General features: G+C 42.9%; 1 protein-coding gene across 5 annotated transcripts in view; it reads left to right on the top strand.

The window, feature by feature from the left end:
- Positions 1 to 12,293, top strand: part of PHACTR2 (phosphatase and actin regulator 2) — a 786,224-nt gene that overhangs the window by 559,616 nt on the left and 214,315 nt on the right. For all 5 annotated transcript variants that reach the window (XM_069235123.1, XM_069235126.1, XM_069235127.1 and 2 more), the window contains one exon: positions 7,147 to 7,314. In XM_069235123.1, the coding sequence (XP_069091224.1) occupies positions 7,147 to 7,314 (168 nt within the window). The remainder of the gene's footprint in view (positions 1 to 7,146; positions 7,315 to 12,293) is intronic.

The following is a 12,293-nucleotide window of genomic DNA, read 5'->3' on the forward strand; positions in this document are numbered from 1 at the left end:
TGTCCGGCCATTTCAAATCAGTAGATGCACAGACTTTTGTCAGTTTGACGAAGATGTTACGGGTATTGAGAGAGAGTTTTTGCAATGCACCTTCCCTTGGAATCCTTGACTATAATTGACCTTCTTTTTGTACTGCCATCAGAAAGGTGGTATGCATTATCAATTGTATTGTGATCACCAAATAATGTACTAAACCAAGACCTGATATTAAAGACACTCCTTTATAAGTGGCTGATCAGACTTCGTTGATGGTTCTTGTTTGAGAGATCAGCATGGAGCATTGAAGGCTGCTCAGGAAGCATGTTCCATTTCTGAAATTCTTATGGCATCCTATCTGCTGAATATAACTTCAGCACAAGTGGCAGAATGGGTTACATTGCAAGGGCTTTTTGCTTGTCAGAAAATGTAAATGTTACAATCTATGCAGACAGCCGGTATGGTTTTGGTGTTGTGCTTAATTTTGCTCAACTGTTGTTGCAGAGAGGTTTGATGACATTTTTTGGAGCTTTCTATATACTTGATCTTTTGAAAGCAGTTCAACAACCAAAAGAAATTGCTGCTGTTAAGTGTGCTTGCCATAATGCTGGAAAAGATCTATATCTAGATACTCTGGAAATAACTATGCTGATCAAGTAGCCAGATATTGTACATTTGAAGAAGAAACAGTGATTCAGGAAAAATAAATGATATATTGAAAAGAAATACTATACAAAATACAGGAAATGTATATTGTTTTCTATTAAGTTGAGTTCAAGCCTCTTTGTTAAGTTAAGAGAATCTCAAGAAGATACTACAGAAGATGATTAAAGGAAATGGAAAAAAATGGGTTCAAAGAAACTGAAAATATGCCACGTTGTCTTGGTGCACTGGCAGTGATTTTAAGCTTGTGTCCTGATGTACAGTGGAAACCTGTGGGCAACATCTGCACAAGACGAGTAGAATATTTATGGTCATAATCTAGGCCTCACCCATGACAGCAGCTTTGCATGCCCACCAAGTAGACTAATTTGCAGCTTTGAAGTTGTTGCAATAAGAGGTTGAATACCCCAATGTGTTACCAGTGACTAACGATGAGCAGCATAGCAAGGCAATCAGTGCATAAAGTATGTGTAATATATGAATGTTGTTCCTGTGCCCATCCTCCATTGTAAACTGACTTTTCTAAATGAATGCTGAAATTCACCAAGCTTGATTTAACCTGTTGTGACATGTGGTCACTGTCTAGTCATAGCCATTCTACTGATTTATTTGAGTTTTCTGAGTCACATCATTGACAAGGCAAGCTTCACTCTTATCTATTTAATGTCTCTCAGAATCTCTCAATGAAAAATATTTCTGTTATTCTGTTACCCGTCCACAATTCTATAAATTTCACGCTTTTAAGGGCCTGGAGGTAATGAACTGTGTGCAGAACTGCAAAACTACAGTATTTTGTGAAAACAACCTTAGGAGGATCCCCATGAGGATCTTCTAAAGTTATCTGCTATGTTTGTATCAGGGGAGTTTAAAAGGCTGTGTTTATGGCTAATAGAGCTGGAATGATTTCAAATGGTTCCCCCCCAGCACCATCCTGCAATTCTAAAAGCAAAACGTGAATAGGACACTTGTACAGGCCTTGTCTTAATGTGTGCAGATTCACAAAGTGGTTACTCACAAGCAGCAGCTATTCTTTACCTTTAAGAACCCACACTTCATAGGATCGACCAAGCTTTACCGACCTCCACCACATAGTGTTCAAGAGGGCTGGTGATGACATGCTTTGATAACTGGAATGTGATATAGACTGCTCTTCCAAAATAAAGTCTGACAAAGTCACACTGTCAGGTTAGTCCTGTGCTTGCAGAAACGAGGTCACGGTATAGAAGTCCTGCAATGACAATTGTTGGAGTCCAATACTACATTTATGTTTAAGTGCGTCAAGCACAATACCTTTTGGAATAAAGAACACAATTACCCATGGAAAAAACACTCTGTTATCCATCACGGATCTGATTTTCAATAATCATTGAAAAACAACACGGGGTGTGGAATTCCCATAGCCCAATTGAGGTCAAGGACAACATGGGGACATGTTTATTTATTCCTGGGGACAAGTAGCACAAACCCTTTGGCTCCCTGTTTACCGTACCACATTATGGATCAGGGAAGGGCATTGTCTGCCGTTAAGGTAATATTTGTGTCCATAAATTAATGTGTTTTGAACTTGTAGTTATAGTTCATTAATGCAAAGCCTTTATTATTAGGATGGACCCTCTAAGGGAATGTTGTAAGCTCGGACTGCATTGCTGAGAGCGGTCCTAGTATTAAAAAATAATTTCAACCAGTTTCAAAAAGATTGTGGAAACGTTAAAATAAACAACCATAGGCAAAACCAATAGGTCTGCATTGGTGGTCAAATTTCTGGTTTTGTCAATGCATGTCTTGTATTGACATGGTTTTTGTAAAACTTTATTGTTGGTTGAGCTGTTAGGCCCTCAGCATTTAACAAATATTGGCAAAAAGCAATAATCGTTTTTGGTCTCTAAAAGCACACATTGCCACAGTAGTCTCTGTTTCTGAACAAAACTACTTTGTGTCCCAATATGCTCCTTGTGAAAAAGCAGAATGCTGTCACTCACAGTGGAGCCACTTGATAGATAGAGGGAGAGACAGAATTTTAATAAAAACAAAAGGTCTCAAAATCTAATTGTGTTCCAATTCTTAAATACAGTTACAGAAGTGCACGCACCCATGGTATGTGCCCCTTCATTAGCTCAGATTTACAACTTTCATGAATTCTCAATAATTTACAGAAGTAGGCCAGGAAATTGTACTCCTAGAAAATATTTGTACACTGCATTTTAGCACGAGCAAATATGCATGTGTAGATTTCATTCATGTGAAAACCTGTTGAGCGTTTGCAAGTTCACTCTTCCCCCAAGCACTTTTTTCCCAGTGTGGAAGAAGTTTTGTTTCTTCCTTTGTCAGGAGTAAATGTCCATCCTTTCTCCGTATGGGAAAATATTAGGAAAGAGCTGTTGAAAATAACTAGAACATGCCAGTTAGTAGGTTTGTACAGATTCCAAAGCGCACTCCAACCCTGGAACAATTGATTAAAAGGATAAATGCAGAATAACATACTCAGAGTAAAAATGTGTGCAATGTACCAGCAGAAGACAGTGGTAGGTCATCAGAAAGTCATTTATTTTCTCCTACTAATTGCACATTTTAAGAAAGAGCAGACAGAACAGCAGAGCGCAGGACAATTCAATGATTAAAAGTACAGCAAGGCCCCTGCACATTTTCTAATGCCACAAGCTCCAATTAATGGGACCAAAAACGTTTTGGAAAGGGCCCTTTAATATTTGCAAAAAAATTTATAAAATGGAGCAAATTTGGGGATGGTGAGACGTCTCATCAAAGGGACAAATTAACACATTAGATAATTAAATTGGCCCAATGGGAAGCTTAAATACCACCTTACTGAGCCCAGCCTAAATCTGGTTAACGGGACCCTATCGCAGGTGGAATCCATCCGGAAACAAATAAGGTTTCAGTTGCTGGGTAAATTGCAAACTATCATATTCCCTAACGGAAAGTTTGGCTGCTTTATGTTCCTCTCTGCGTAGTCTGTTCCTTGTTGTGAACACCTTCTTAACCCAAGAGATATCAGCCTTGGATGTACAAGTAGGAGCAGAAAAAAGCTCGGGTCTCCCCAGATCAGTCAATTCCCGTTTGAAATAGGACAACCAAGGCCTTTATCACAAGCAAGGCAATCCAAGATCACCTTCATGTTCAAGCCTGTGTGTTGGATTGCCCAGATGGCGCACAAAAGTGCCAGAGGGGGCAGTTTGATAAGATCTTTGACGAACCAAACACCAAGCTCCTGATGGACAATAAAAGAGGCACATGATGGAAATACACCCTGGAGATAATCAAGTGCCCTATTCTTTTCTATCAGGAGAGCAGAGATGTTAGAATAGCTCCATATGCCAGTCCCATAAGTGAGGAAAGGGAGACATTTGCTCCTAAAAGTTTTATTACATTTTACATCCCGGGGCTAAAGTACAGTAGCCTTCCAGTTGATGTTCAGGCATTAAACAGGGCAACACCCTTAATTCAGACATGAGGGCTTCTAAAAGGTATTCAAAACAAATTTAGACATACATTTGACTGATGTTACCCCCTCCAGCCGGCCAACATCTTAGCAATGTAGGGGATTTTTGTCATATCTTCCACAAACTGACCTTGAAATCTGATCTATATATACCTCATAAATAAATAACCACATAATCAGTAGGAGTGTGTTGTTTTGTGTGTGCAGGCAATATGATTTTGTGAGTTACACGCTCACTGCTAAAATATGGTATGAGCTGAGGCCACATGTTCAAATCCCAGTTGACTCAGCTTCCGCCCATCCAGGGTCAGTAATCTGTGCACCAGTCGAATCGGTGATGGGGTAACCACTGCCATTTAGAACCCTCCGATATGGCATAAGTGCATGATGAAGTGCCGTATAATAAATAATACTTTTTAATTATATCGTGTTATTCTAGGAAGGTGGATAGTGCTTGTTTAGTGCATAGTACATCAGAGCCACATTCTACACATTTTAGTGGAACCCAGCTAGGTAGTCTGTTATTACACATTCATTAATATATTTTAGCACCATACACTTACAGATCGCGCAAGTAGGTAAACCTTCTTACGCGTATGAACTCTAGGAAAGCAGCAGTATAAACGCACTTCATCGGTACGGACAACACAACCTACTCAAACTCGACAAATCTCCCACCTTTGTCAGAAGAAAACGTTTTGCCCTTCAAACCCTCATCATTGTTCAGTCACTTCTTGTAAATCACAAAAAATCTGTGCTATTTGCTGCTGCCTTCCTTTGGAACCCTGCGCTTCCATTGTGTGGCCAGAGAGCAGCATTCCCAATTTAAATATTTTAATGTTTTCTGTTTCGTGTCCACTTTACCCTGTGAATATGGATGGGACCCAAAGAACGCGACCAATTTAACATGCAGAAAAAGCTAAGGGACACAATCAGTGAAAGGCCGAAAAACAGCTGCGCTTAAAGAAACATTTGACGTAATTTCACCCAAGCTTGTCAGTGGAAAAGTTGAATAAACCTTTGAAATAGCCTCATCCTGTAACGCTAATCCCGGAAAAGAAATATTTTCATTATAAGATCACAATTGACATCTGTGACGGGAATATATGGTTCTAATCAGTCTTTAATCTGGATTTATAACAAAAGACTGTCCAGTGTAAGCTGCTTTAGATAGGAAGGTGTCAGCCTGACGAAATGCAGTTTTAGATAACGGTTCTGAATAAATACAGTGCCAGTTTTTCTTCTGTAATTGAACTCTTTGCGGCGCAACATATTCTAGCCTGTTAGTTTTCAGGAAACTCCTTGAGCTCTTGGTACATAAGGAAGGCCTTTCATACACCCGGAATGCATAGTGCAACAAAGTCCCGCTTTGGCATACTCCGTTGTGATTGAAAACACTGTTTTTGTTTCAAATTTTCGGGTAAAAATTCTAACATTCCTGGCCAGAAAGTGCGTGCGCTAAATGGCAGTTTTAGTATAAAGTCACCCCCCCCTTCAAAACTCCCCAACGCCTTCATACTGCAGAACATCTGCCATCACTGGGTCCGCCTACCAACAGGCTGGTGTGTTGCTCTGTTCCATACTTTACATAAGAGCACCACTATAGCTTCATAGCCCGGCATAGCGGGCTATACCGGTCATTAAAGATCCACTCCAGTGTTAAAGGCCCAAGACGAGGGCCTTTAACAAGGGAGCGGGACTTTAGTGCCTCTATAGCTTAGTTATGGAGGGCCACAAGGCTATTAGAACATTCTGCCACAAGAGACCAGAATGAATGAAACAAAATCGTCAGGGAGCCCATGGGGGTTGAAATTCTCTTGGGCTTTGTGAGACCTTTGTTTAAAGCAATAGCTTTGAACAAAAACATTGGAATGTTGGCTCTGGGCTTCTACCAGCCATTAGGGGACCTGTGCACTCCATTGTTTTCAGTGGAGCTCCCAACATTCCAGTGTTGCTGTGGACAAAGGCCTCAGGAGCCTGAGGGGATTTTAGTCCCCTCAGGCTCTGTGAGGCCTTCGTTTTATTTATTAGAACATTCTGCCCTCTAGTGGCAGAATGTTATAATAGCCTTATAGTCCTCCGTAGCTGGGCTATCCCAAGTATAAAGTCCCGCTGCCTAGTTAAAGGCTGTTGCCGAACGCTGTAGCGGGCCTTTGATGGCTAGTCTAGCCCGCTACGGCGGGGCTATAAGGCTATATTAGATGTAATGAAGATAGATTCTTATGGATTTGCTCTCGGTCAGCAGGAATCATGAAAAGTGTATCTTAGCATGGCATGCAATAGGTGTCTTGACAACTGGTGTTGGAGTTCATTTGCTTTCATGTGTCAGAGTAGTCCAAGGTAGAAGAGTGGTGAAACATTGATTCAGATGTGAGGTTTAGCTGTAGGTGTTTGTCAAGTGTAAAGAGAGGGGCTTGGTGGTGTTTCAGTGTGATCCAAGAGAAGATGTCCAAATGCTTGTGGAATTTATCCTTCTTCAGGCCCAGTTTCTAAGTGATTGAGGTTAAAGAGGGTGGTGGGGATGAGAGGGGCTGCAGAATGTGGTAAAATTCTTAGAAGACTGTTTCAGTAACTATAAGGGGCTGAATATTACCACAATGTGTGTTAAATGGACCAGTAATTATGATTTTAAGTTATGCTCCTCTTTGAAGAACAGCTGATGATAATTGATCGAAGCAGTGTAGTTGAATGCAAATAACTGAGCTGAAACATGAACCTTTGACATGGCGGCACCAAGGCTTCCTCTAACAGCGCAGCACAGGTGAAGCAATGAACTAATTCGTTTCCTCCAAAAACTGCTGGCGTGTATCATCATTTGTTGCGGTGTGCATTGTAGAAGTAGATTTCAAACACAAGTTTAAAGCCAGATGCTGTCCATTTTCACCTTCTTGTCGAATGCTCTTACTTATTTGAGAATGCCTGTTTTTTTTATTAATGCAGAGTCAAACTGAGAAACCAATGAAGAAGGCAAAACACAGTCCAGTTGGTGCGGTTATATTTTGGCTCGTTTTGATTCAGTTTCTTATCGTATATACTTTATTTTTCTGCAGTTGATGGACCAGACAAACCCCATATTGCCATTTCAGATGGACCAAACACAGGCGGTCAGTCACCACCTCTCAAAAGGAAGGGCAAACTCTCGACCATCGGGAAAATCTTCAAGCCTTGGAAATGGCGAAAGAAGAAAGCCAGCGAACAATTTAGAGAAACATCAGCAGGTAAAATACTAATATAACATTTTGTTAACAATTGGAAGTTAACCAAGTTGCATCGCTGCAAAATAAAACAATATCAGCTATGTGGACCGTTCTACTGTAACAAGCAGGGATCTGAAGTTGTAGTGATCCTTGGTCTTCTACCAAATATGTTTTCTTGAGTACAGTGTGGTGATACAAGATCTAGCCAGGAGTTTTGTAAAGATTCTAAAAATAGAAGGGGAACTGTTGAGCTGTGTTCTAGGTGGATGTCAAAGATTACATTTTTGGTACCAATGTACATCCATATTACATTTTAAAAAATGAGATTCTTGTCTTGGGGAAGGAGGCAAATTGGCATTTGGTAGTACTTTTATGACTGCTGGTACTAAGAATGTTGGGACCGAGTTGACCAATTTATGTGGCAAGAAAAGTCCAGTTCTGAATTTACAATGGCAATAGCTCTAACTCAAGAAAATGCGAGACCTATTGCATTGCAGATGCTTGTTGCATTTGTCGCCTTAAGTGGGAAGTGTATGCCCAGATGTTGGTCCGCGCTTGCTATGCCACCAGATTCAAGCTAGCCTGGCTGATCAGGTGTGATACCCAGAAACCGGTCCCAGGGTGCTTGTTTCTGGTCCAGGGAGGACCTGGTCTGGCGGTTCAGGCTGGACTGATCCCTTGGGGATCAGGCTTAAGACTGATTTGCATTTTGCTGGGTCCAAACTGGAGTGGCATGGCAAGTAAAAAAAAAAAAAACACTGATGAATTAAACCCAGATCTGTGACTCGGGTGAATGTTTGATTTGTTCTGCATTCCATTCATCATCTTTTGTTTTTGCAATTATATTTTGGCATGAGCATTTTATATGATCATAGGCGCAAAGATCTCTGTATCAGGGATGTAATATCAAGGTAGAAAAAGTTCATGATGTCAAGCGCTAAACCTGCCTAGTATGTTACCTTGGGTTATCTGTATCAATACCCACACACACAAAAACTGCATCGGAAAATATGCTAAAGCTGACATACCTGGTTTGTATAGAAACAGGTTTGCGAGGGACCTAGTAAGTAACCTATCTATGGTGATTGATCACAACTTGTATTAAAAGGTTGTGGCCTACCTTTTAATACAAGTTCTGATCAATCACCATAGATAGATTTCTAAATGTAGATCAATACCCAGAATGGTAAACCTCTTACCCGGAATACAAACAAATAAGGTCAGTGAGGGATTAAGTATTTCTACATGACTTGCTTGAATTAGAGCAACATTTGATGATATCTTCAACTTTGGGGGAGTATACATAGTAAAGGATATAGATGAAAATAAAACTAGTAAACTTGCCAGCGAGTGAAGAAATATGGAATTAGAGTTAGTTCTAAGGGAGGATTGTTAACAACTACTAATATTGTATCCCTGAAATTACATTTCCCGAAGCTGGACAAATGTGGCCTTAATGGCACTATGATCCTACGTCTTTGAGAATCTTGAGTATTAACTTTGCTTCCTGTCCAATGTCATTGCAATTTTGTGAAATTGATTCTGAATCAGATACTTATAAAGAACATGAAGGGAAACAGTGTGTTTCCTATGGACCTTTTTTGTTTGATTTACACTATCAGTGTGGAGTTGGTCACCATAATGGCCTGGCATGGCTCTACCCAGAGAATACCAGAAATCCCCCGCTATTATGCCAAGACAAGCATTTTACTTTCCAAATAAAAAGAAATTCTGTTTATTATGTATATCCCAGGGAAAAGATAGTGTATATTTATGTCAGAGGTTGTGGGGAAAATATAATTGAGTTGAAATGGGATTATTATTTAAAAGTAGAGTGATACTTTAATGCACACATTTCGGTGGTTCCTGTGAGGTTTGTTATGGACCAAGTTCAAGAATTGAGCTGATCCATACACAAACCAGTCCTTTTGAATAAAAAACCAAAGTAGTGTTAGATTATGCTGTTTAATATATTTCTGAAATCACTGAGTTTTTGTGTTACTAGTAGCGTTAAAGTGCACACTCCTACAACAAATAATAGAAGTGGGGATATTTCCAATTTATGGAATTATGTATTTCTGAATTTCAAAATATCCAATAATATAGAAACTTTGCAAATTTCAAAAAATAATCAGCCACATAGAAACTTTGGAAATGAAATCTGATCAATTAAAGAATATTGTCCCAGCTAATTAAATTTATCTGTTAGAGACATCTATTTGCAGATTCCTTTTCTTAGCATTTCCCCCAGGCATCAGTCTGGATCCGGAGATTTTTTTTTAGTAGTACCTCTGTTGGCCGTTAGGTGGCACTAATCTGCTCTCCGTCCATGCTGCATGTGACATTGTGGGTCCTATATAGGCACCACCCCGGTGCGCTGACATCAGTTCTTCTCTTTCTGCACCAGCCTAGCGCTGATCTAAAGAGCTACCCCTCAAGTTGTTTTTTGACTGATCTTTTTTTACTTTTTATTGAAGATTTTTTAGTGTTGACACTCCTGGTGCATCGAGGATGTCTTTGCGTAAGACAGCCATCAGGCGATATCCGTAACTGATCCACACCTCATGTGCCTTTGGTGTTTGTAGTGCAACCACAACCCGATGTCGTGCTCTGAGTGCCGGGCCATGAATCTGAAAGCTTTGAGGGAGCGGGCCCTAAAGCTCCTTGTGGGCCGGCGCTCGGCTCCACGTAGGTCTCAATCTCGGTCAAGATGAATGTTCCGAGGATGGCTGTGGAGCCCCCCTTCATTGTCGTCCCATTCCAAATCCCCCTGGACGATCAGGTAAGTCGAGGCATAAAAAGCCAAGAATAACAAGCATTCTTCGACTTCACCCCGTTTGACGGTCGATGAGATGGGGGACAAGGAGCATCGATGTTCTCAGCCTCCAACCTTGGAGCATGCGTCTGGATCGGCTCCATGCCTCAGAGTTTCCGGGAGCCGGAGTGACCCCTGCCCAAATCAAGGAGATTTATGAGGCAATGCGCCTCATCTTTTGGCTGTCTGACTCTGGTGGAACACCTTAGGGCCCGCAGGGTCAGAAGGGGCCCCCTCAGATTTCGTGCTAGTGGCTTTGGCCTCGGCTCCAGGGGGTACCCATGGATCCGTTCCTGGATCCGTTCCTGGATCCGTACCGGTATTGGTCGTACCACCTCGACCTTCCCCGACACCGAGTCTAACGTTGACGCTGCCGTCACCGCATATGCCCCCCAAGTGGTGTCAACCACATCCTCATTGCCGATTCCGACACGGAACTGGACTGGCGTCAACAGGGGCCTTGCCCCCTATGTCAGATCCTGACCCTTATTCCTATGGGTTGGGGCTCTGTGAAGAAAGGGATGGGTCGCTGGACCCTCTAGAATACTAGCTACGAGACCCTTTGGGCTGATGTGCGACCTGGGTGAAGCCAGTGGTCTGGATACTTTCCTGCCACTGGCATGCTTTCTCCCCCGACAGTGGCTACAGAGGGGGGACCATCCTATTCCATGGTGGTGCAAAGAACGGCCAAGGTCCTGGGCTCGAGCTGTGTTTGGTGGCAGTCAGGACTAACCTCCTGACAGAGGTGCTTCAGCCTGTGGCTTCATCCTCAGAACCCATATTGCCCTTCAATGAAGCCTTTACTTATGTCCTGCTGGCTTCTTGTGAAACAGGACTATTGCCCACTGCCATCGACCTGCTCCAATTGACCTAACGTTCCTGACGCAACGTCCCACCCCTGAGAGCTCGGTTATCCAAGCCTCTTAATTCCAGGGTGCGTTCGATTCCAAACCCCCATATAAGGAATCCAAGAGGCTGGACTAACTTGGGAAGAAGATAATGTCATCCTCCAGCCTGGCATTACAATCTGTGAACACTGCATTCTTTTTGGGCTCTTACTCCCACACGCTGTGAGTGATGCAATAGGTCCCGGAGAAGGGCCGGGCCGTACTTTCTGAAGCTGTTGCTGATGGGAGAGATGCAGCAGAGTTTACATTCAGATGTGAACTGGACACGACCGACTCACTGGACAGAGCGGTAGCTTCGACGGAGGACCTGAGGTGCCACGCCTGGTTGAGGATGTCTGGCTTTTCAGGGGATATACAAGCCAGTCTTCTGGACATGCCCTTAGATAGTACCCGTCTCTTCGGAGACAAAGCAGACGTGGCGCTTGAGCGCTTCAAGGATTCTCGTGCTACAGTCAGGTCCTTGGGCCTTGTAGCTGCCCGCTCCTCCCTCAGTCTGCTTTTCACCCCTTTGGTGGCTATGGAAGGGTCATCCCACCACGTCCGTTCCGTGCCGCACACGCTGCCCAGCCTCTGCATAGCCGGGGACGTGGGATCCACAACCGTCATGGGTCAGGGCGCCAGTCGACCGGCCAATCTGTCCCCCCACCTCTCTCAGCAGCCTCCAAACCTTCTTAGTCTGATGATTCCCCACCAGTCAGAGGCAGGATTAAATTTCACCTGCTCCCCTGGCAGTCCATCATGTCAGACAGGTGGGTTTTGCAGATAGTCCGATCTACCACCTTTCCTTCAAGACTACTCCTCCATCCATGCCACTATCCTACGATCGGATAACGGAGGATGCCCCAAAAAAGGACCAGTGCTTCTGCCTATTCTAGACCTTCAGTCCATCAGTCTCTTCCTCGAGAAGGAGAGGTTCAAGATGTTCACTCTGGCTCAGGTTCTATCTGCCCATGGATCCAGGAGACTGGATGGTAGCATTGGACTAGCATGACACTTACTTCCACATTCCTGTCCGCAGACTTTACTTGCGCTTCACTGTAGGCCACAAGCAATTTCATCTGACCGTACTCGCCCTTTGGCCTTACCAGTGCCCCTTGAATATTCACCAAGGTGATGGGCGGTGGTTGCAGCTCATCTGCGCAGACCAGGGGTTTCAGTCTTCACCTATCTCGACGAATGGCTGTTGAAGGAGGTTCACCCCAAGCAGTTGCCTCCCACCTCCAGACTACGGCAAACCTCCTGCATTTGCTGCATTCATACCTGACTCCTTCTCAGAC

Source organism: Pleurodeles waltl, chromosome 5, assembly GCF_031143425.1.
Source record: "Pleurodeles waltl isolate 20211129_DDA chromosome 5, aPleWal1.hap1.20221129, whole genome shotgun sequence".
Taxonomy (NCBI): domain Eukaryota; kingdom Metazoa; phylum Chordata; class Amphibia; order Caudata; family Salamandridae; genus Pleurodeles; species Pleurodeles waltl.